Genomic DNA, 24830 nt, shown 5'->3' with positions numbered 1-24830 from the left:
CTTTATGCTCTCCTAAGGGCTCTCAAAAGGTTAAAGGGAAAAAGGGGGACCATATTCACCGATTCTCGGTATGCGTTTGGGGTGGTTCACACTTTCGGGAAGATTTGGGAAGAGAGAGGGTTGATAAACACGAAGGGGAAAGGTCTGGTCCATGGGGAAATGATTCGACAAATCTTGGAGGCAATCAGGGAACCAAAAGAGATTGCGGTGGTGCATGTGAAAGGGCATCAGACCGGATTGCAATTTCAAACGCGTGGTAATAACCTGGCTGATCAGGAGGCAAAAAGGGCAGCGTTGCTCACGGTGAGCGTCCCCGAGGTGGTCAGGGAGGAGGACTCCGAAATCCAAATATGTCCCTCAGAAAAGGACATTGAAGAATTCAAGGAGATGGGAGGGGCATTGGAGATGGGGAAATGGAAATTGCCGGACGGGAGGGAATTGGTCCCGAAAAGTGCGGCCAGAGGGATCCTGAGACGTCTGCACGAACAGACTCACTGGGGAACACGGGCATTGGCTGAGCAGTTTCTGAAGTTTTTTGGGTGCAAGGGAATCTTTGCATTGGCAAAACAAGAGGTACAGGAGTGCGTGACTTGCCAGAAAGTGAACCGGTCCAGATCCAGGCAAGCAGCTTGGGGAGGTCGTCCTCTTTCGTACCGGCCGGTTGAAAGGATCCAGGTGGATTTCACTGAATTACCAAAGGTTGGAAGATATAGGTACTTACTGGTTATAGTGGACAAATTGATGCACTGGGTAGAGGCATACCCAAGGGCAAAAGCCACGGCTCAAACAGTTTCCAAAGTGTTACTGGAAGAAATAGTCCCCAGGTATGGGATCGTGGATTGCATAGATTCAGACCAAGGGACTCATTTCACCTCAAAAATTATAAAACAATTAACCGAGGCCTTGGGAATCAGATGGCAATATCACACCCCCTGGCACCCTCAAAGTTCAGGACAAGTAGAGAGAATGAATCAGACTTTAAAATTGCAATTGGCAAAACTCATGCTGGAAACGAAAATGTGTTGGGTGAAATGCCTTCCCCTTGCTTTGCTGAATGTGAGAACCATGCCCCACTCCGATACGGGGCTGTCCCCCTTTGAAATGTTGTATGGGATGCCATACAAACACGGAATGCTGGTGGGACATCCCCGAGTCGAGGATGTGCAATTGCAACCTTATCTCATCACTGTAAACAAAAATTTACAGGAGCTTCGAAGGCGCGGACTCATTCCCCAAAGTGCCCCTCTCGGATTTGCAATCCATCAGATTCAGCCGGGAGACAAAGTGTTGATCAGAACTTGGAAAGAAATTCCTCTCGCCCCGCAGTGGGAAGGACCATTCCTGGTGCTGCTCACCACTGACACCGCAGTTCGAACCACTGAGAAGGGTTGGACTCATTCGTCAAGGGTGAAAAAGATCGAGGACCCAAAGGCCTCGGACTGGAAAGTCACCACTCCTCCAGGAGAACTCAAAATCAAGCTCAGGCGTCAACCTAAATGTCCAGTCAGATAAGTTGCAATACCCCAGATTGTGAATGTTTTCCTTTCATTCATTTTGAGTGTGTATACTGTAAACAGGTTTGGGTCACCCATTGTTGGGGAGGGAATCGACCTAGAGGTTTGTGTACTAACTGTCTAGTTGAAGAGCAGGATAACACAGACTGTCTCTTAATACTTGCCACTCGGGCCGGACTTTTGGAATTAGACTCTCCTGAGTGGTACCAAATTTTCAAAAAGGGAATAAAGGAAAAATTGGACGCTAAAGCAGAGCCTTTAGCAGTTGAGTGCCGGAGGACCATCAAAGTACCTTGCCGAGGGGATACAATCAAATTATCCCGGTGGGCAACCTACAAGAGAAGGTTTGCCATCAGGACCACACGGGCCCCTGAAGCACACCCTTGCTGCCGAGAAGATGGTTTACCCCGCCGTATGATCACATACGGGCGAAGGGCAAGGCAGAGGGGTATTTCGGTGGGGAATCCTGACAGTCCTGAGTCTAGCCGTGTGCTAGACCAAGGGGGCCCTTCCAGGGGCGCTCCTGGGGGAGAATCCTCCCGCGAAGTGTGAATGGTGCTTAACAGCTCCAGAAACCGAGCAGATAATGGATTGTCCTCTAGAAAGGCAGTTGAGTGATTGTTGGGCTAATGGCACTCGATTTCACCTTTGTGAATTGGAACAAAGGGTCTGGTGCCAACGCTCAGGGGCAAGTCCTAAGGGCAGACTGTTCAGGGATCCTGTTCGCTCACTCGTTAGACAGAGGCGCGAACTCGAAATTCCTTACCAGGTGCAAACATGTCAGCAATGTAACAAAACTGTATGGGTGGGAGGAAAAAGGCAATCTACTTTCCTTGCCTACTACAAGGTGAATCCCCTGTGTTACGACAAAACGAAACTGAAAATACGTAATATGGGTGGAAAATTGTATTGGGAAGGGAAGAATCTCAAACATGAGGAAATAGATACTGAACCCTTCATTTTCGATTTATTGCCTCCGGGTGATAATCGTGTGTGTTTGCAGTTTGACCAGGCCTTTTGTTTTTCAAGAGACGAGGAAGGACTGGACCCTGAGAGTAAAATGAAACAGGTAACGTTGGAACTCAGGAGACAGGAAGCTGAGGCCAGAAAGAGAAGGATTGAGCAAGAAAGATTGAAATCGCTCAGTGAACAATATGAGCAACTGGAGAAACAATATGGGGACGGGGGATTTCCGGCTCCTAACCAAAACCTCTTTGTAGAACTAATGCAGGAGATAGCCACTGAGTTGGGACTGACGGATTGCTGGATTTGTGGGGGATTAAAGTCAGCCGAAAGGTGGCCTTGGAAAGGAGAAGGATTAGCCCCGGAACAGCTTCTAAAATGGGAGAGTTCAAAAATATCAAAAATCGTAAAAAGACCGGAGGGATGGATTTTGGAAAAAAGGATAGTCGGCACTATCTGCATTAGCCGGGAAGGGAAGGAGTTTACCGATCTGGTAGGGTATACTCCTTGCATAAATACCTTAACGGTGAATGACCAGACACAGGTCTGGCAACCCGAGCCACCCTCCGGATATTGGGGCAAAATTCGAGAGAAAGATTGTGAATGGCTTGAGACCATGGGACTTTGTTGGCATAAAAGTCCCGGAGCTAATCCGTTTCAGTCATTAGTGGGACTGAGAGAGTACTGGGACGAGCCAGGCAGAACCAATGTAGGCTGGAAAGCTCCAGACGGGATATATTGGATTTGCGGAAAGAAAGCTTACAGTGAACTTCCCCGGAAATGGAAGGGGTCCTGTACCCTAGGCACGATAAGACCCTTTTTCTTCACCTTGCCCAGGGCTGAAAGCAATTTGCTAGGAGCACCTCTCTTTGAAACATTGAACAGACAAAGAAGGGAGATAAGGCGGGAGCTACCCGTAGCCGGAGGCAACCAACAATGGGGAGAGGAGGAGTGGCCCGCGAAAAGAATCATTGAGTATTATGGGCCAGCCACCTGGGCGAACGATGGTAGCTGGGGATATCGAACGCCCATTTATCTATTGAATAGGTTGATTCGGCTGCAAGCAGTGGTAGAGGTGGTTTCAAATCACACCTCAGATGCCTTGGAACTCCTGGCAAAACAGCATTCGCAGATGAGGGCTTTTGTGTACCAAAATCGGCTTGCCCTAGACTACCTGTTGGCAGAGGAAGGAGGGGTCTGCGGCAGATTCAATGAATCGGAATGTTGCATTGAGATCGATGACTACGGGGAGACTATCAAAGGGCTAGCCCAGGAAATTAAAAAGGTGGCCCATGTGCCGGTCCAGAAATGGCATTCAATCCTTCAGGCTTCATGGTGGGACCAGCTGTTCGGACAGGGGGAATGGTGGAAGAAGGTAGTGTTTTTCATAACATGCTCCATCGCGGGCATCATCTTCCTTCCGTGCCTGATCCCTTGTTTCATTCGACTGATACATTCAGTTGTCCAGGGGATGCAAATAGCCTCCTTCCCATGGACCCAGAGGCAGCCCAAGGGAAAATTGTGTCCAAAATAATGAAGCTTGAGGAAGAAAAGGGTAAAGGGAGGGCCGCAGAGGCCCTAAGGAGATTCGAAGAGGGGTGGAAGCGCCAACAAGGTGATGAATCCTCTCAGGAGGATTGGGAAGAGTGTGATCTTAACTGGAATTGAGGTCTAAACAAATAAAAGAGACGAATTTTAATTTGATGAATTATTAGGCGGGAGACTGTGATAAATTTAGGGTAAAAATTCGTGTATGAAATAATAATCCGATGTGTAATAAGAATAATGTTAATAAAATGTAAAATCCAGTAGGAGGCTTATCGTTTCCCCCCCAGCCTGCCAATCTCAGTTGCAAAGACAGGACAAGAATCATCAGACTAGACAAAGACACTGGCCAACCTTGATAAGAATCACTTCCTCGCCAATGCAAGGAGAAATTCCTTCTTGACGACGATGCAGATTTCATCAACTCTCTGGCACGACAAGCAAAATGAAATCAGCATAAGACTGACCTGTGAAATTGACATAAGAAAAGAACCTTCCCGGAATGAAACAACGGGACTTGACAAGATCCAGGAAGGCCATCGAAAAGAAATTCGGACTATTCAGCCCACCCTGGACACCTGGACTGCCAAAGGGCAGAAAAATCCTATAAAACGGTGGACTGAAAGCTGCACAGGCGTGGATTTGGGCGTCTTGTACATCGGTGCGGACCCCTATCCACCCAGCGCGGCGCTGACATTTTCCTATTTTTGTGGTTTTCTCATTTTTCTGGTGTTCGATATTCTGTTGTTAATAAATTGTCATTTATTAACTCGATATTTGCCATTGCATTTATAAAAGTATCAATTTTGATTACACAGGAAAAAATCAGTCTAAAGCTTGGGATGTTTCTGCCTATCATCCCGTGTATAGGAACCAGACCTATTGGTGTAACTACACTCCTAGCAGCCCTTCTAAGTCCAGTAACGCCCTCCTGTGGCTGCCGCCAGGAATGTTCCTGGTATGTGGAGATCGGGCCTGGGCAGCAATCCCTTCACACATAAAGGGAGGTCCCTGTAGTTTGGGATGGCTGACTGTGCTGACACCTAATGCATCCGTGATTTTACAGCACAAGTATCCCCGCAGAATAAGGCACAGCTTGCATGCATTTGATGAATACTGTGATGATGAATTGTCTTTGTGGTCTGTGACCCAGATGAACTGGGCCTCTTTGCTTTTGCCAGGACTGGCTGCAAAGAAGGCCCTGAGCCAATTGAATTAGGCAGCCTGCTGGCTGGCAAAACAGATGAATGCCACCAGCTCTGCCCTGTCAAATTTATTAACAGATGTTGATAGCGTAAGGCATGCCAGCTTGCAAAACCGTGCTGCTATTGACTTCATCCTCCTTGCGCAGGGCCATGGATGTGAGGATTTCGATGGCATGTGTTGTATGAACCTTTCTGACCATTCAGAATCTATCCATAAAAGTATTCAGTTGCTGAAGGATAGTGTGTTTAAATTAAAGGTAGAATCTAGATGATGGCTAGATAACTTGTTTAGTGGCTGGAGTTTGACACCTTGGCTAAAAGATTTTCTTAGAATAGGAATGTATGTTATGATTTTAATAATAATTATGTTAGTTATGGTACCTTGCTTGCTTCCATGTGTGCAGAAATTGATTGATAAAGCTGTTAAAAGAGTGTTTTTGGTTAATACAGAAGGGGGAATTGTGGGGATTCACGAGAGTAAGACAGAATTAATTAGCATATCTAGTCTGGCGACTAGGATGCCCTGGAAAGAACAAACAGAACTTTGAGCTCATGAGAAGATGGGATTAGAAATCTGCTTAAGAGAAGAAGATTCAATCAATCCCCTACATGGATATGTTGAAAAATGTATGAGTTGTTTGTATGATCTTTTTACCTAATTATTGTAGTAGAAATTATTAACCTTACTGAAATGATATATAAGTTATTGGAAAACCCGAGTAAAATCGGATTCTGACCATGGTCAGTCTCCCCGTCTCTCCTTCAATCACCGATATATTTGTAAAAAAAATTATACATATATTTGCATTCCCCAGTGTTTCTGATTGCTAATGGCCTTTCTAGAGAGATGCCTCAGCCATCAGAGCCATTTGCTTGGAAATCAATGAAATTAATTTCAATGTCCATGTGAGTGACAAATCTGTGCTGGTGTTATTGCTATTTTTTAGTCCACTGCACAGACCTAATTCACTCCCACAAGGCACCTTTCACTTGATTTTACTTTCAACAATACTTTAAAAGAACTATGAAGTTGCACACCTTTATATCAGGCAAGGAATTCAGTGTTAAGTGCTCAAAAAAGCCCTCGTTATTACTGAGACTAAAAAATACAGATATATATATATATATACACACACACCACTTTCACAGTTAATCTCAATTTGCTGTGACTGCACAGCCCAGTGACAGAGCAAGCAGGTAACAGCTACATCAGGAATGTGATATTCAACAGATAAAGACATAGCTATGGTTTATGTTTTATTATTTACAGCCACAATGTTTAAATCATGAACTGGGATGCAAAACTGTTGCTTTTAATATCTAAAATTAGGTTGCTGTTATAAAATACATGGCTAACTGTCCTGGGTTGACTGTAATCATCTTAATTTTGTGTGTTACCTATATGTGAAGTGAAGAAGGCAGGAATGTGCCAACAAGGCTGGGCCTGGTTCCAAGGCGAAAGGAAATCACTGACATCAAACAATGCACTTTGCCACAGCCTTGTAAGTTTTGATTGGTTTTCCTTTCACAGTCTGCTTCCAGGAAGAAGAAATGCTTTTCCAATGATCTCTTGATAGTTAATCACTCTGACCTTTGCTTGTATTTTTCAGAATAAAACTGTTCCCTAATTTATTTTTACTTTTCATATATCTGTGGGTTGATCTTCCATCTTTAAAAAGATCAACTATTTTATTATACCTAATATCAGATTATTGAAGATTTTAGTACGTGCATAGGCAGTTTATCTAATCCCACTGATCTTTTCATATTAAAATCCAGTTTTATGCTTTATCTGCTCTTTGTTTAAAAAAAAAAAAATCAGTCATTGTTCAGATGCTGGTTCTTTATTCTTCTGTGAAAATTAAGCTGAACTGGATTTTTTTTTTCTTTACATGGAACTGAGAATATGCAGCCAAGATTGAAAAGAAGTTGCAGATACCAAGTGTAGCATCTGGAAGGTTATGTACAGTCCAAACTATGAGGCTGCTTCCTGACTAAAAAGTACCAGCAGCCATCTCAAGTAATAACACCCACTTGCCTAGCTCATATTTCCTTATTTAAAATTCATGCAGAGATAATATTTGCTTGTAGATTTCTTTCTATTTTATGAATAACTGATGCCAGCATCATCATATCCAGCCAATTTATTCCAAAAGAGGCTTCCCACAGGAAAAATAAATCCAACGGTCCATCCCCAAAACCATTGGTTTATAAACCACCGAACAATAAATAGGAAGTGCAAATCTTCTCCATGCAAAGCATTTCAACTTCCTACACAGAAAAAGCACCACGTGTGACAGAGCAGATGAACATTTACAATTAACAAACACCCAGAAGGACCATGGGGAACAGTTGAAGCAACTTGCACAAATCATGTTTATTCTGCCAAAAATCTGCCTTGCTCCAGAAAGCAAAGAAGAGCTGAAGGAGAAGTTTTGGTCATTAAAAATGAACAGTAATTTATGCTCTGCTAGAAGTCAGTGCTGTTTATAGGAAATGCAGCTTTTATCTTACAGAATGAAACAAATTTAACTGCAATAAAATCTTTTTCATGTGTTCTAAGCATCAGAATTATTAGAGGCTTTGCTCCCATTAATATGCTTTCTCTGTTTAGGATGCTACAGCTTAACTAAACTTTACTGACTCTTTCAGTTTAATTCCTGGAGTCAACTTACAGAACATCAGAGGCTTTAAATCAAACTATAAAAATCTCAAAGCTGCAAGGTCAAGTGTCAGCCACAGAAGAAAATTCATAAGAGATCATCAAAAGTGCCTGGTAAACCAGAAGACTTTACAAAGAAAGGAAAAAAAGATTACAAGTCACCTCAAGAAAAGAATTATCAAGTGGTAGAAAACATTTTTGGAATTTAGATAAGATGCCAAACTGCTACTTACATAAATAATTTCATTAATATATTAGTTCACAGAATCACAGAATATCCTGAACTGGAAAGGACTCACAGGGATCACTAAGTCCAGCTCCTGGCCCTGCACAGACACCCAAATAATCCCAGATCAGTCCCATTTTGTCCCCAGGCACTCAGGCCAATGAACCATCCTGCAGCAAAGTAAGGCAGGGACACATTTAATCAGTACAAATAAAACAGAGGTTATGTGCAGAAAAAAAACCATTGAAAGGTGCAGGCAAAGTTTGAGAAACAGTCAAAAAAAAAAAAAAGTATGATAAAGAAGAGACACATAAAAGTGTGAAGAAGTCTGAGGTGAAACAATGGCAAAGTCGGGTTTTATAGATGAACTATTCCCCAGGTCCTTGGGGAAACAAGAGTTCTGCTCTCAGCAGACAGTTTAAGACAGAAGAACATAAACTGAAAGCAAATGATGGCCTAATTAATAAAGTGTCTGTCTAACAGCTAATCACCGCACTGAAGAGAGACACTGACTGATAGCACTGGAAAAAAGGAGACAAATATTTCCAGGAGAAAACCTGGACAGAGCTGGTGGAAATGGGTATCCAAATACTTCTCGCCTCTATTTTCCTTCATATTCTTATGCTTGACCAGGTATTTATCTTCTGATGAAATGGGCAAATTAAAAGTTTGCATTATCTTCATCTAACACCTATTTTTGCCTCAGCAGAAAACTCAGTACCAAGTGTGCCAAGCAGCACAGCCTCCGTCACATGAAAACCTGTTCAACAGATGAACTAAGCTATCACATCCCCCAGCCTGGACTGCTGACTGACCACAAATAATTATTAATTGTTGCCTGTGCAGCACAATTAAACTCTATCTATTCATATGCAGCCTGGGATTTTTCCAGAGCATGTTTGTCATTCTCTCTCAGGTGTGGAAACCAGGAACTCTGTGTGTCCGAAGACTCCTTGCACACACAGAGCTCACTCTTCAGCGGTGTGATGGGACACTCAACATCACCACAGCACTGCTGACACAACTCCTGAGCCATGTTTTTTCAAGCACCTCACTGACAATACAATACAATAATTTGTATTATAAATACATTAATATATTATAATATATATATAAGATAAATTATAAATTGTATTATTTTCACAGCTTACTACAGAAAAAGAGTTGCTCTATCACTGCTTTCCCTCCTGACTTCTCACCTCAATCAATACGAAAAAGGCACAATCCACACGGATTATCAATGCTTACAGGTTACATAACCCTACACTCAAATGAAATGGTGGAAGTATTTAATGTCAAAACAAACAACTGTTACCTTCAGGTGCTTTGTCTGTTTGCTTACCTTTGCTTGCACTGTCAACATGCTGCAATTCATCTGGAAATTTTAAGATGTCCTGGTAATTCTCCTCACAGATTTCTGCCAGAAAATGCAACAGGGTGGTTTTCTGATCTGATGATTTTGTATCTCGAATCTAAAAACAGAACACAGGAGAAAACGAAAAGGAAAAAAATTCTTAAAACATGTCAATAAAGTGAATATCACAGACTTCAACTTATTAGCAAAAAGTTAGGTACATGGGTTGCCTGCAAATAAACAGGTTATTTAAAAAATGAAATTTCATGAATTCTTCATAATTTAGGACTACAAAAGGAATCTACCCTATGACATATTTTAAGAAAGAATGATTAATTTTGGTGAGAACAAGACCTGGAGACAGTCCATAAAGTTCTGAGATTTTAGTGTTGCCAATTCAGAATCCTCCAGATAAAAACCAGCTGTGAACAGAGAATAAACAAACTGAATTTAGAACAATTCTTCAATGCCATAAATGCCAAATCTCAGCAGGAATCCCTGAAATGCTGCATAGCTGGACATCATGCTAACATTAAGAGCTTGCATTTTGACCAGTCAAATTAAAGTAACTCCTTGTTGTAAATCCACAATTTTTTCTTGGAGCAAAATCTAAACCATGCTGCTTTAGGCTAAAGATGCTGCTTTAGGCTAAAAACTTAGGGGACAATTCTATAGAGACACACAAAATAAATGCACTGTGCCTTACTGGAATACAGAATGACTACAAAAAAGCGCAAAGGTAATCCTGACTGTAGCTAAAGGAAATTTAATGCATCCAGTTATATTTATGAAAAGCTGCAGGAAACTGTGCACAATGGGAAGTAACAGGTAAATGTCTATTTTTGCTGTTCTTTCGACTGCAGAGGCACTTTTTAGTGGCCTGGAATAAATCAGTATTCTTGGAATTGATAAGACTGTTCTCCGTTAGCCTGTGTGCATGAACTGCTGAAATGAGGGTTTTTTTAGTTAAAATAAAAATCTGAACTAATTTTAGAATATAGGACCAGTGACATGTTTCCAGTAACCTTATGGCTAAATTCCATGGCAGAGTGCATACGTCTAGACAAAGGAACATCATGAATTTAAGAGAATGAGAGAAGAAATTTAAGACCAAGTTTCTGAGTTCGTCCATTTTTGTGCACATGTAAAGAAGGAACGTGTGAGCAGATAGAAGATCTAGCAGAAGCAGTGATTTCCTCTTCTTCACAAAGGCAACAGACAGAGTAGGTGTATGTAAGATTTTGAGAAGAGCACACTTGACAGAGAATTAGTAATACATCTGGAAAGAATTGTTTTAACAGCATTTTACACATCTGGTACAGTTCTTACACAGAAGTAAGCTACAACATACACAACAAACGAAATAAAGGATTTATTTAAGGATACATAAATGAATATGTAAAATCTATTTGTTTTCTCATTCTCTAAATCACTTTAAGTTCTAATTCTATAATCCTCGTGACAGACTTGCCATCTATGTTCAATTTAATAGAGGCCTTTCAGCTTTAAGGATTACCCTGTTAGGAATAAATGAGTGCAGTGGAATAACAGGCTTTTAAAAATATAAGGTATTTAGGCAATTAAGAAAGCAATTTAATTCATATCAACTCAGCGTTTAAAGACTAAACAATGCTCAATAATGCTATGCAGTCAAAGGGCTTTAATGTGTTACATACACAGAAGTTCTTCTGACTTGAAAAGAAATCATAGATTTACTGGCTAAACATCTGCATGGAAAAAAGAAATTGCATTTCAGTTTGTCTGTGAACAACAGTAGTGGGATTTGCAGTCTTTGATCTCTCTGACATCATCAAGTGGATAAAGCACTTTTTTTCTAAATGGACAAAATTATTTTGCTTTCAAATTACAACACGAACATGTTTTGCCACCAAGAACAACATCATAACAAGAGTCAGTATTAGCACCTTGTAGTAAACATTTATTTAGATCTTGAACAAATGTTATCAATCTCTTTGGCCTAATCATAAACAAGTCTGCTATTTTCATCCTTATTTTTAACACAATGGATACAGATAGGTCTGCTTGATATTTAGAATCAATATCTGTACTTTAAAAATCAAGTCCTAAGCCTACTCGTATAATGAAAAATAAGATAGGTGCTGTTTGAGTGTAGTTTAGCACATACTACTTAAATATAAAAAAAAAAAAGAAATGAAAGGTAGAAACTGGACAGGTGACAGCATGATTGTGTCTATATTCACATCCTGTACTCATATTCAATATATACTCATATTCAATAACCCACTCGTTGTTTTGATTTTTTTGCATATAAATGCAATACATATTCAGCTTTTTACTTGCAGTAATTTTGCCCAATAGATATAACATTCCTTGGCTTGTAAAGAACCTAATGGCTTAGCCTGATTTCTGCTGTTCTATACGCTCCAGCCAAGTGGATGAAAAGCAAAAAGAGCTTATTAAGTTGTGCTTACAAGACCAGGAGCTGGACTTTGATGAACCTCATGGGTCTCTTCCAACTCAGGATATTCTATCATTTTATAATTCAGGATAAATTTTTAACATTGTGGTGTTTAAATTTTAAAATACAGGTTTTGAGTCTATGGCCTTTCTTTCCCCAAGAGACAGAGTTTGGAAATAACGCATTCAGTTTACAAGTAAATTAAATAAATTGGTAGATCAGTGTGGGCTACAGAAAGCAGCACCAGCTGAATGCTGAAGCATCAATTTTAAGGTCAATACCAGGAGATCCATTGCTTGGGAAAAGATCAAAGGCCAAGGTACATAGAGCACAACACAGCACAAACATTCAAATCAAGGGAGACACAGAGTAAGATGTTTAATTCTGTAAGCCAGAAAAACACCACCAGAACAAAACTCTCCCTTTAGACAGAGTAAAGCATTTAAACCATGCCAATCACACCATAACCCACTGCCAGGAGGGAGCTAAGTTTTTCCCAGGTACTTCTGGATGCAGCTTTCAGGTATGAGGGTTAAACACGACAGTCAACGCAAGGAAAAAATTATGTACGAACCATCGCTGGAGTGACACACTATTATAGCTATAAAAAGGCTCTCTATTGATTTTTATGAGATTACAGACCTCCTACCCTAGAAATCTTTTCCCCTTTCCCACAACAAGGGCTGCTGGACAACAAATGTACCCTCATCAGTAATACTCAGACTGGATAAACAGCTCTTCTTGTTCTAGTTGCACTATGAACAAAAAGTAACATACCAGAACTTAACAGATAAAACACACATTGATCCAGCCAGAATGCTGCAAAAGCTTTATTGAAACTGAGCTGTTGGCTTTCACTTTAATTCAGCACCACAGGACCAGCAGTTGTACCTGCACATCCCTAAAACAAACCTCTTTCCTTTTAGTTCCATTCCTGCGGAGCAGAATTTTGGAACTCCTGAGGGGGCTCCTGCTGCACTGGAGGTTCAAAAAGCAGCTGGATCCTTTGGACATATTAAACACAGCAAATATCACCTTTAGTGAATTACTACAGCAGCCTCCCTCAGCCTGAGCACTTTTCCTGCTGTATTTCTATTTTTACAGAGAATTCCGTGCTCAGGCAATGAAGATGCTCTGGTACAGGCACAGGAATTGCTGCTCTCACTTGCCAGTCTTGATACATCCCAGGAATTATGATGTTGATGTCTCTTATTTGAACAAAATTAAGTTCTCTGCCTTCTGCCAAAGGTTGTTTACAAATCATTTCTATCTTCAATAACATCATACACTGCAACATAACATCCAGAGAGATAATCTGTTTTAAGGATTTGCAATTACTATTCAGTCATTAGCCTTCTAGCTCAGTCCAGACAGGTTGGAGTTGTGCTTTCTTTTATTTTCTTTATGTTTTAATAAAAGTTGTAATAAAAACAGATCTCTGTGTACAAAATTATCAGCTCTGTTGTAAAAACATTTATTTTCCAAAACCAAACATTTATCCTAGATCAATACTTGCCTGTTTTCTTCTTATTTTTTCAGACTGTATAATGTAAGTACTGCATTCAGTAAACAGACAAATAATTTGAAGATTGTTCAAGAAACAAGCAAAAAAGAAAAAAGCAATAAAAAATACTGATTTAAATGAAAAGTGAATTCATCACATTAGGATTCCTCATCATGAAGTGTGTGTATTCTGCATGTAGAAATGTGTACACAGACATCTTCCACCTTGCTGACAGGTGACTCAAAAAAAAAAAAAAATTCTCTTATCATGGACAGAAAGTCCACTTAATTACAGTCACTGGTCTAAAAAAGGAGTTATTATCACAAAATGCAAAATAAAGGCTCCCAAATTCTGCTAGACAAGCTTGAAGGTTGAAATACAAAAAATAGACACCTTAAAATTACCCTGGGAATACTCACTCAGTATTTCCCTGTCCATTATTAAAGACAAAGGTGCAGTCAGTAAATCACACTGCCTGATGCTTTTCCCTGCTTTGGTCACTTTGTCCTGTGTGCTGAGTTTCACCAAGCTGCACTGCAGTGTTTTATGGCTGCAGCTTACCTTGCAGAGAAAGCTGATGTTGAAGCCGAGAGATTGTGCGTTTCTGGAGCCCGAATTCATGTAGTTGCCCAAGAACAGCACTAGCTCCAGGAGCTTGCTGAAGCTTTCACTCTTCTTGAGCTCCTCGCAGGCCAGGGTCACTGCCATGATGTCAGGTTTGATGTTGTTCACGTGCTCCTCGAACGTGAGCCGAAACAGGATCCCGTTGAGCCGCGCCCACAGCATCTTCACTGAGCTCATCTGCACAACAATTACATCAAAACATAAAAACAGTTCATTTATGAGAAAAGCTTATATTAAAAAAACCCCAGTGCTGTGCAACCAGCAAGCCTACAACTTCTGCATGTTTTCATTGCCTATCTTGTATTTCCAGGCATCCCAGGATCCTACCAACTTTGTGTTTCACACTTGGCAAAAGAGAGCACAGGACTAATTCCTTCCTGCTCTGATAAAAAGATGGGAGGTTATAAATCCTGATGTTGTAACATGGCAAATGACAGATACTGAAAATAATCTACAATGCTGATTCATTAATTTAAATCCCCAAGACCAAATTCACCAGGCTACGTGACAAAATATGGCCATGTCTTTTGTATTTTGCACAAGTGATCAGTTATATTTCCTCCCACTTAGCACACTGTAATTCACAAGAGAAATTTAAATTAGGAAAAAAGATGTACTGAGCATTTTTAAGCCACTTGAAATTTTTAATTTAATTGCAAGAATGATTTATGTTCCAAATCTATCTCATTTTCCTTAGCAGAATACAAAAAGATTTCTTCTCCAATGTATTTGGCATCAGTGGTGTTCCTGAAGCACTTAGCAAGAAAAGCTTTACTATGTGACAAATCACATATCTTGACTATCAAAACAGGAAGATTTTGATGTGCTCCTGTCTCTGTTGGCCAAAATTTGATCATGGTCCTTTGAGGAACCACGATTTTCTACTGGTGTTCTCTCCCAACAGCTACCAGGAGCAGCAGCAATAACTTTCACAGGAAGGACTTGAGTGGCCTGAATAATAATGAATTCATTCTAAAATGAACATAATATGAAGGTGCTCCAGATGGTCTCAAACAATTCCTATGAACAGGCTGGAACAAGGAAAAGAAAAGAATCAGAAAAGAAGCATTTCAGAAGAACTAGTGATCTTTTTTTATAAATCTCCATTGTCACAAATTTCTCTCTGAGCCTCTATAAGCCAAAATCATTGAAAGTCTTGAAACATTATTCTTCTAATCATTCTCTATTTCGGAAATATCATACGGAAAACATCTGCCTTGAAATGATCTACGTACACTAATGTGCAGTAGATGGAAATGAAAATCACATAATTTGCTTTAACTTTTGTAAAACAATCTCCAATTGCTGTTTTTACTCAAAATGGCACAGAAAAAAAATTGTGAAAGCTTTAGATCCCAAAACCAGAGTGTAACAAAACATGTACAAGCCCACAGGAGAGTGTGACATAAACATTTGTGAAGAATAATCCTTAAGCTTCAGACAAGTGTCTTCTTCCTTCAATACTGTGCAGTGTCACAGAACACTGATCATTTATTAGCTTTTGACCACCAACTCAGCAGTAAGTTTTAATTTCATTCCCTGACCTACATAATATTTTAAAACTATCTTGATAATTTCCTAAGAGCTGTTTCATGTGGGTTGTTTCCTTAAAACCCAGAACCATTTTTATACACATCATGCCCTTCAGGTATCAGTAGAAGATGGCCACAAATGCTATTTTAGTTCCTCTTGCCCCACCCTGCTCTGGTTTCCCCTTTTGTGGACCTGTTTCTAAATCCATGTGTTCACTGGCAGAGAAAGAGTGAGCACATATTGAACTTTGAGGAATCTTGTGGAATTAGGTAAGGAGTAAAGCCTACATTCACTTAGAAAGCTCAAATTTTTTATGGCTCTAAATAAAATTAGTGTAAAAGGCATATAAGAAATGAAACATTCCAACAGGTGCGTGGAAAGGCAAGCACTGGCTTCCACTGCACACAGTTGAAGAGGCAAGAAAATGGATATTTCTTTTCCAGCTGACTGTCAGTGTTGAGCTGCATGTCATTATTTCCTCTTCTGGGCTCTCATAAAGGTCTTGTCTGAACTCTCTACCTAATCAAGTTCTTTATTCAGTACTTTATGCTTTATTATCATCATTTAATTCTCAAGCTCTGTATTAAAACAAGGATCAAAGGCTATTGGAGAAAGGCAAAAAGCACAATTAAATTTGCCTCACTTCCTAAGAAAAAGCTGACATTCCTCTAACAAAAATTTGTCAACTTACTAGGACAACATAACCTCTTACCTATGCTAGATTAAAGTTGCCTTTTTTTCCCTGCAATTGTTCCAGGAAGATGAATTCTGCAGCAGCTCACGAAATTACAATGAGGCCAAACAAGCAGCCAATAAATTCAATGTAAAAGACTGAATGACTCTAAACCAGTGGAGGTGCAATAAACTTGTAAAATTCTCCCCACTTTGTCTGCCTCCCAGCCAGGACTACTCATGACAGCTGAACTGGTTAGACAGCAAAAAAGGGTCACATAATATGCAAGTTTATACAACTCCTCAGTCAAATTTATGCTTTTGATACTAAAAATGTTCAACTGGCACTGAAGTGGAAATACAGTTCCTTACTGAAGTTGCAGCTGTTCCCATATCATAAAAAAAATTAACTCTTGAACACAAGGTTTACATGTAGAATTCAGATAACATTCTGCTTAGCTGAGTTAATGTTACACAGTTGATTCAGTTAATCTGTTTTTCTTGCTCTACTTCAACATCAATGCAAACTTTCCTCTATAGGAAGTCGTGGTGCCTTTTTTGATCCCAGGATATAACTTCAAAAAGTTCCAATAACTAATTAGAATATATAACTGATTTTAACATTTCATCTAAATGAAAATGCAGTTCTAATTTTCATTTACATATCAGCTGACTATTAAGTTAATCGGTCCCTTCAAATAAGTTGATCATTTACTAAGTATGTTTTTTCTACACAAATTTTAAGCAACTTATTTCAACCTTTATTAAATTTGATGGGCAAAGTGATTATCCAATTAACATATCTTAATAATTAACACACCTAAATTTACATAAAAATAAGGGGACACACTTTAAATATTATTTAATGTAGCCTGTCTTCTGTTCCTAAAGTCAAGGTTAAGATTACTATTAATGAGAAACTCCAAAATTAATTTGACACATTGGAAAAAAGAACTTCAGTCAAGACTAAGTTCAGCTGCATTTCTTCCACTTTAATGGATAGTTCAATGATATCAAACTCAGAAACAAACCCAGCATTTTAGCACCAGTAATGCAGTTAGAGGCCTCTAGAAATAAGGCAGAAGCAGGACCCACAAGGCATAGTACTGGTTTTTATTAAAGCAGATAGTAAAGTTGAATAAGCAAACAAGCTTCAGGAAACTTGGTTCCTTCATAAGGCAAATAGCACCATTTGGAGATGTTTGATTAAACAGCTTTTGCTAATTTATGTTGCATTAAATACTTGGAAACTCTCTCAACTTTCTCTAGTCAGTGTTTCCTCAGAAACAAACCCGTGAGACAGTGACCATGGCCATCCTGGGACTGCTGGGAAATAAGGGAACTTTTATGGCTTTTTCAATAACCAAAGGAAAAGGCAAAGCCCACCCAGGTTCAGTTCAGCAGGAATCCTAACTCTGAGGAATCCATGAGCCCTAGATATGGAAAGCAGCATCCTAATCCAGAAATGTCAGTGACACAAGCCAGGAGCGGTGTTTATAAAAGGGAATGTGTGTCAGGAGAGAGCAGTGCAGGAGATGATCCTAGTTAGGAAGATCCGGGTGAAGCACTAAGGAACTTACAGCAGTAAAATGGAGGAATGTCTACAGAGCCCTTTAAATCAAGGTCATCATGCACAATTTTGCCAATTTCTTTGCTGTTTTTAAGCAGGAAACTGAACAGAATTCCCAAACATCAGAGGTTTCCTTTGTCCTAACACCTCCACCTTGCCTGCTCCCATTGTGCATTTCCCTTCAACACACTCCAGATATTCTCTCTGCACAAAACCCAAGGAATTTCTCACTTTGAAAATATCTAGGTAGGGGGAAATATACCCATAAATAGGTGTATAGAAAGCAATATATAATATATGCATATATCGCAATAAACCTAATATATACAGACATAATATATCCATAGATAAGTTTGGCTCTGTCTAAAGACATAATACATCGATATGTTTATATTTTAAATATATATGCATGCTATTATTGCTCCAAAGAAAGCAGCAAATGTGTATTTATAGAGATTTTTAGATTGGTACTGATCCATAAATGGCAATGTTTTACTTCTTGCAGTAAGGCTAAATAATGTATCCCACTTCTACCAAAATTCCTCATCTTTGTTTGGAAAGAAAAGATTTTTGCAACTTTATGCCATTTATTTAAAAAAAAAAAAAAAAAAAAAAAGAAGAAGAAAGGAAATCAATAGGCTTAAGTTTTTCAAAAGAATCCATTGATATCTTTCATTTTCTAAATCCTCCCCAAAAATCTCATTAGGACAAACCATATTCTGTTACTTCCCCAATTGAAAAATAATTTTTTTTAAAAAATCACTCAAAAGGCACTTCTGAAGCCAAATTATGTTCAAATCAGAGCTTTTAAGTTAAAAAAAAGTCTTTTAAGAGGCTTCTGTTTCAGTTTTAATGCATTTTAATGTATATAATGCCTTAAAAATCCAGCAAGAGCAAACATAGCTCCTGTGGAGTTGGGGATAAATCCTGAGCACATTACAGAGGCTCTCATCATCATTTTAATCTCTTAGGCTGACGAAGGGAAGTGAAAACAGGAGTTCATTTGCCTAAAGACTTCGGAGGTCTTTGGAAGAACAGGAGCAGAAAGTGATTTCCAAGGGCTGGCACAGAACTCAGTGTCCTACCCTCACCCACCAGCATGGACTAAATAATTAACGGAAATGCTGGAATTTCCTTCCAAGAGAGGCCCCGGCCATTCTAACACTGATAGCTCTGCTTTTGAACAGATCCAGGGACTGAATGCTACTGAAAGGAACAGAACACAAGCTACAATTTCAGTTCCAATATATATTCACACCTCTCCTTGAGCCATTTTGCAAGTTTATGTCTGTATAAATACAGATGTTTTATATGTGTATACATACATACAAAATATCAATATGGACATAGTAACTCTTTCAGTTGTTTACAGGTTTTGATACAAAACAAATTTATCAAAGTTGTCAATGCCATGGGGTAACTGGGTCTTCTATGGGCTCTTGGAAATTCATCTGCTTGAAGGCAAAGGGTTCTTCAGAACTGTTTAATAAACATTCAAGGCAAGACAGGCAGACAAAATATTTGGTCTGGCACAGGAATGCCTGTTGCTTTTAATGCTACACTGTAATTCCTTCCAGAAAAGCACCCAGAATCAGAGGGGTTCACATGGAAAGGACCCCAAGGATCATCTGATTCCAACCCTGGTTGGTCAGGGCCCTGCCCAGGCTGGCCTAATACATATTAAAGAGAATTTTTGGTTACTACTCATCAGAAAATAGTAACTTTTTCCTACTGCAGGTCTTGCAGAAACGCTAACAAAAAGATTTTATCCCTAAATTTATTTCTTTTTATGTGCCAAAATGGAAGTCTGCAGTTAATCCTTGCACTAATACATACCACAAGTCCAAATTGCTCTGGTTCGGCAAGATCGTTATATTCATCCTTTAATTCAGCTAAGGCATTGAGTTCTTTCTGCTCAGGAAGATTCTTCACCAGGTTCTAAAACAAACAAGGCATTATATCAAATTTGTTACATTAAAACACCTAGGATATTAAAAAAACATGCTTAAAATACCACAACATGGAAATGCACAAGGAAATTACAGGATGCTTATTTTATTTACACAGCTTAAACATTATATAAACACCAAATCAAAGCAGTAATTATTTAATACAGACATCAACTGCTCTGCTACAGTCTCTGATTTGAAGAATGTATTAAAAGGTTAGAAGATCATTCTTCAGGGTCTGACAGCATTAAGGAGTTTTGTGTCTCTACAATTTCTTTTTGCTCTAATAGTTGAATCTTGCTCATTAAATATCAATCAAGAAATAACTGGTCTGTGTAAAACATGACAAAAGTAGCAAAAAAACCCATTAAAATCATTAGACATTCAAAGTATCTGTGCACAAAGTACACTTAAAAATACCTTACCAAAAAAAGGTCACCATCCCAAAATTGTACAGATCTTTTGGATGGCAAATTTACAGGAACTCAGGAAAAAGTTCTATTTGCCTGTAGTCTTATCCATATCCCCAAAGAAAATTGTGAGCTACTGTATGATCTTGAGGTGTCAAAATACAGATATGATAAATATTTAAAATACTTATATTAAGACTGAATAATAGTTTATTTTAGAAATACTCCGTAAAAGTGTAGATTGCATTTTAATTTTCATATATACACAAGTTGAAATCCAAACAATAATGTATTTGTAGTAGAGGAGATCAATATGAAACTATTCTGCACTTCAGCTATCCAAGGTAGTGCTGCTCCTCCCCCTTAATTTTTGATTTTACTAAACCTGAAGGTTTCTTAATCATCTGATCTGACATCTCTGATGAATAAACCAAGTCCTCAATAAAATTAGGGCTTTGCACTTTATTTCAAACACCGAGGCAACTCAGTTTAGACCAGAGTCCACAGAATAACCATTTTGCAGGTCTATAACAGGAGGAAGTAATGAATTTAGAAAACCTTGGGGAAATGGGATGAAAGTGCAAACAGGAGACAGGGAAGGATGAAAGGATAAATCAACCCCCAACGTGGTAGCAGGAATCTGAATCTGTGTATGATGTGAAATAACACCGGCATTGCTGGGGTGCTAAATCTTTGTGACTTTTAGGGTTTCCACACTTCTCTGTTGAACTGCCACCCCTCAGAGACCACAAGGAGGCATGTACACACTTGCTCTCCTCCTGGAGGGAGGAAATCAGAGAGGGAGGTAAAGAAGTTGTATTCTATCCTTTCTTCTCTCCAGCTGAGAGATTTGGGGCTCAAAACGAGACTCAGTCAGCTTGAGAGCAAGTTTAATTTACAGCTAGGTTTGGAGTTGCAGCAGTATCCTAAAACATTCAGGGAGTTTAATCTCTCACTAGAGACAGGCAAAGCTGTTACAGAGCTGTTTCCACAAGAAGGCTCATGAAACTTCATTATGCACCAGCCTGAATCATCTTCAGCTTGTCTTCGAAGCTGAAACACTGGAATTGTCAAATATTTCCTTTTGGAAGGGGAAATTCCAAAGAATTCTTTTGTTAAAACTGTCTTTGAAAGGCAGTTTTAGTACTACATGTGACCGTATTTAAAAGCAGAAGTGAAATCAATGAAACACAACTGATACCACATCTTACTCTGGAATTCTTACTCTTTCATGCCATTTTTATGTGGAAAACCAGCTATAACCAAAAGCAGAGGTATTTTCACATACCTGAATCAAAGATTCACTCAGCTTCTCCTCATCAACCTCTAAAATGATATTTTTTATTTCTTCATAAGGCAAACGGAAGGAACCCAAAAATATTGCTGAAATTCAGTAATACATCATTAAAATCAAAAAGGTCAAAAAAGATTGATATACAAAAGCAAACCATTTCTAGCAACTCAAAAATCATATCTCCATCTAAATTGCATTTCACAGTTAGTCTCCCATATAAACAAATGCTAGATAGGCACACTATTGAAGTTTGACTTATAATGAATTTCCTTTCTAAGAAATGAAACTATGACAACAATTTTAACTTTTAAATCAGCCTCAGTTGCTCCTCAGCAATGTTAGTTTCCAAGAAAGTTTAATCGTTACAAATGACATCTGCGTTCCTACTTAAGCAGACCTACTCAGCCAATAATAGATATCTTGATCTATTATTATTCTTGCTTCCATAACCATGTATGAATAGCTGTACTGCACTTACAATTCAGTAAATGATATTTATGTGATATTCTAGAAAACAATTCACATCAAAGGGGCAATGAAGAGCTGGGCAAAAGTAAGAAAAATGCCCTAACTCTACCACTCTTAGGGTAACTGAACTTATACAAGAGACACACAATGCAAACCCTTCAAAGACTGAGTTCTCAAAGCAATTTGATCTCAGAATGTTATAAAATCTCAAGAGAGCCCCATTCGGTAAACTACAAAGAATTCTTAACAGATGGATCAGCATAACACTGTAAAAAAGTGCATTATATTCAGCCTAACTACTGTGGCTGATTATCGTGCACCCATGTTTTCAAAATTTGAACCTTTCTTTCAAATGTGTCACAGCTCATTTTCTGCTCACGGATGTGGTACTAAACAATGCCCACATTTGGGTTTACACACTTTATTTGCCATGGGCACAGTTGGACTAGTGACATTTATGATGTTTCTGATTCAAATAAAAGACTCTACTTCTCTTAATGATTGATTTCCCTCCATAATGAAGGAGCAAGTTAAATCATACAAGTGGGCTGGTTTTGTTACAATTTATAGCAGCAGTACTTGCACCTATGTAGCCTATCTGGCAATATCTTCCCTTGAACCTCTATTTCTTCATTGCTCTGACCAGAAGGAAAAATTAGGAATGGCTTCTAAAACCCCATCCCACAAAACCCACCCACTTTGTGCTCTGCCCAAATTAGTGATCATCATCTAATTGTACTTTCAGTCCTGAGCAATAATTGAGAGAATTAACTGACAAAACCCCACTAACCCATTAAATAATTTTTCCATGTTACTTTTTTTCATTTTTCCCAAGCTATATAGTGAATTCAGACTGTATTTAAGCACCTCTGAATTTAAGACTCATGTTCAAATTAGCAATTTTTAGAAAAAGCAATTGCACATATAAACAAAAAAAGACAACTTATGAACAGCGAGGTGTAGATGCTACTTAGACATTGACCTAACACCCTTCACATCACTTACATAAATTTTGTGCAGATTTTCCATCCAAAACTCTTAACTCTTTAATCTTCTTCTTTGACTGAGCTGCTTTCTTTTCTTCTGATTCTTCTACAGGCTTTTTGGCTGGAAAGTAGGTATTTATTAAATTCTATTCATTATTAAAACTGTTCAATCTTGGCTAACAGCAAGTGCATTAGCAAGCCATAATAATACATCTTTTACAATCAGTTCAAGGCAAAGTGACTGCACTGCCTCAACCTACTGTAAAATATCCAAACAAACAAAGCAAATGTCCAAAGTTGAAAAAAACAAGATATAAAAATGTGACAATGAACAATTTTCTCAAGCACTATCAGACAATATTTATGTATTTTAACCCATGAAATTTCACTTCAGCTCCAATTCATTACAAGCATTTTAAAAAATACAGGGATTTGCTGTTACCTCAAAGCACATGACTGCTCTCTATTGAAACATTAATATTTATAAGTTCTTCATCCAAAACCAACAACATAAATCATTTGATATTTATCACACTGAACAAAGGTATGTTTTTATTAATTATTTACATTGTCAGTGTTAAAGAGCAAAACTAAAAAAAAAAGTGTATATTTTAAAGTGATTTCTTTTAAATTAGCAAGATTTGCTAGCCTTATATTCAGCTCTTTAAATTATATGGAAAGAAATGTGGCATTGGAGTACCTAAAATATAAGCTGATTTTTTGCATTATTTAAAACAGTCAATTTTCACTGAATTTTCTTAAGCTTTAAGTAAACCCATTAACAAGGACTTATTTCCTTTTAAATACCACATATTTGATGTAGCATTGCATGGCTACAGTGATCATCGTGCCCAGGGAGGTTACAGCCACCAGCAGGGAAACAGACGAGACAAGTCTCTGTTGTTTGAAGCTCGAGAATCCATTTTTATTTCCCCCCTGAGCTGGGGAGGGGGGAGAAGACCAAGGGCGAGCAGGGGCAGGGTCATGGGGTTTTATAGGATATTGCAGGGGAGGAGTCTTGAGGTTTGGGTCAAGGCAGGATTTAACACAAGGAGAATAAGATCAGATTTCAGCCTTCTCGAAATGGGAGGACTCCACAATTTGGCACTGAAGGAATAGAATCTTAATGTGCTTAACATTAATTGAACTTAATGAATATTTTAAGTCATTCAAAAGTAACTGAAAAACTGGAAAGTCAAATTAGGATGAAGTTTCAAGCAGACTGAATACGGTTTTGCTCTCTGAGCACTACTTTTTGTTGCCCTGTAATAAGCCATCATGGGTTTCATTACAGATATTTCCCAAGAAAAAAAAGTCATTTTTTAGTGCGAAGAACAAGAAAAAAATCTCAGTATGATCTCTTTAATAAAAAAAATACAAGAATGTAGAAAACAGGTATTTGTTGCCCATTTACACCCATTACCACCAGGAAAACACCTGGCATCATAAAGGAATTCTGCTAGGTTTACAGCCCTGAATAATCAGTTTATCTTGGGCATGTTCATGCCAGCACTGAGTCAGTCCCAGGCAGTGCCCTCAGCCCCAGCTACCTCTAAAGAACCTAAATGAAAGAAAACTGAACAAAAAAGGTGATTCAACAACAAAGCAACTCTTGCTCCCCCCCTTGCCTTCCACTTCCCTGCATGCCTCCCATGAGCAGCTGGCTTGGTGCTTGTACAAGGCCTGAACTACACACCACCAGATAACCTCAGAATTCCCCCCAGCACTGACCCCTTAGCTGTAATGAGCTCCATTTAAAATCCTAAAGTGATACTTCATCCAGTAATCAGGCCCTTCTCACTAATTGTTCTCAATTAAACAAGGAAATAAGACCAGGTGCTCAACAACACAAACAAAAAACCACCCAAGAGTTAAAAAATCAGTTGTCCCATGGGAAGGCAAAAAGGATTA

General features: G+C 38.8%; 1 protein-coding gene across 11 annotated transcripts in view; it reads right to left on the bottom strand.

The window, feature by feature from the left end:
- The window catches only part of LOC310922121 (protein diaphanous homolog 2-like), a gene marked incomplete at its 5' end in the record, with an annotated part of 248534 nt that overhangs the window by 162083 nt on the left and 61621 nt on the right, over window positions 1–24830 (bottom strand). For all 11 annotated transcript variants that reach the window (XM_083882510.1, XM_083882509.1, XM_083882507.1 and 8 more), the window contains 5 exons: window positions 9458–9587; window positions 13975–14214; window positions 19649–19750; window positions 21460–21554; window positions 22939–23040. In XM_083882510.1, coding sequence (XP_083738636.1) covers window positions 9458–9587; window positions 13975–14214; window positions 19649–19750; window positions 21460–21554; window positions 22939–23040 — 669 coding nt within the window. The remainder of the gene's footprint in view (window positions 1–9457; window positions 9588–13974; window positions 14215–19648; window positions 19751–21459; window positions 21555–22938; window positions 23041–24830) is intronic.

Source organism: Zosterops lateralis (assembly GCF_965231275.1).
Source record: "Zosterops lateralis genome assembly, chromosome: W".
NCBI lineage: Eukaryota > Metazoa > Chordata > Aves > Passeriformes > Zosteropidae > Zosterops > Zosterops lateralis.
This window is presented reverse-complemented; position numbering and strand designations above follow the sequence as displayed.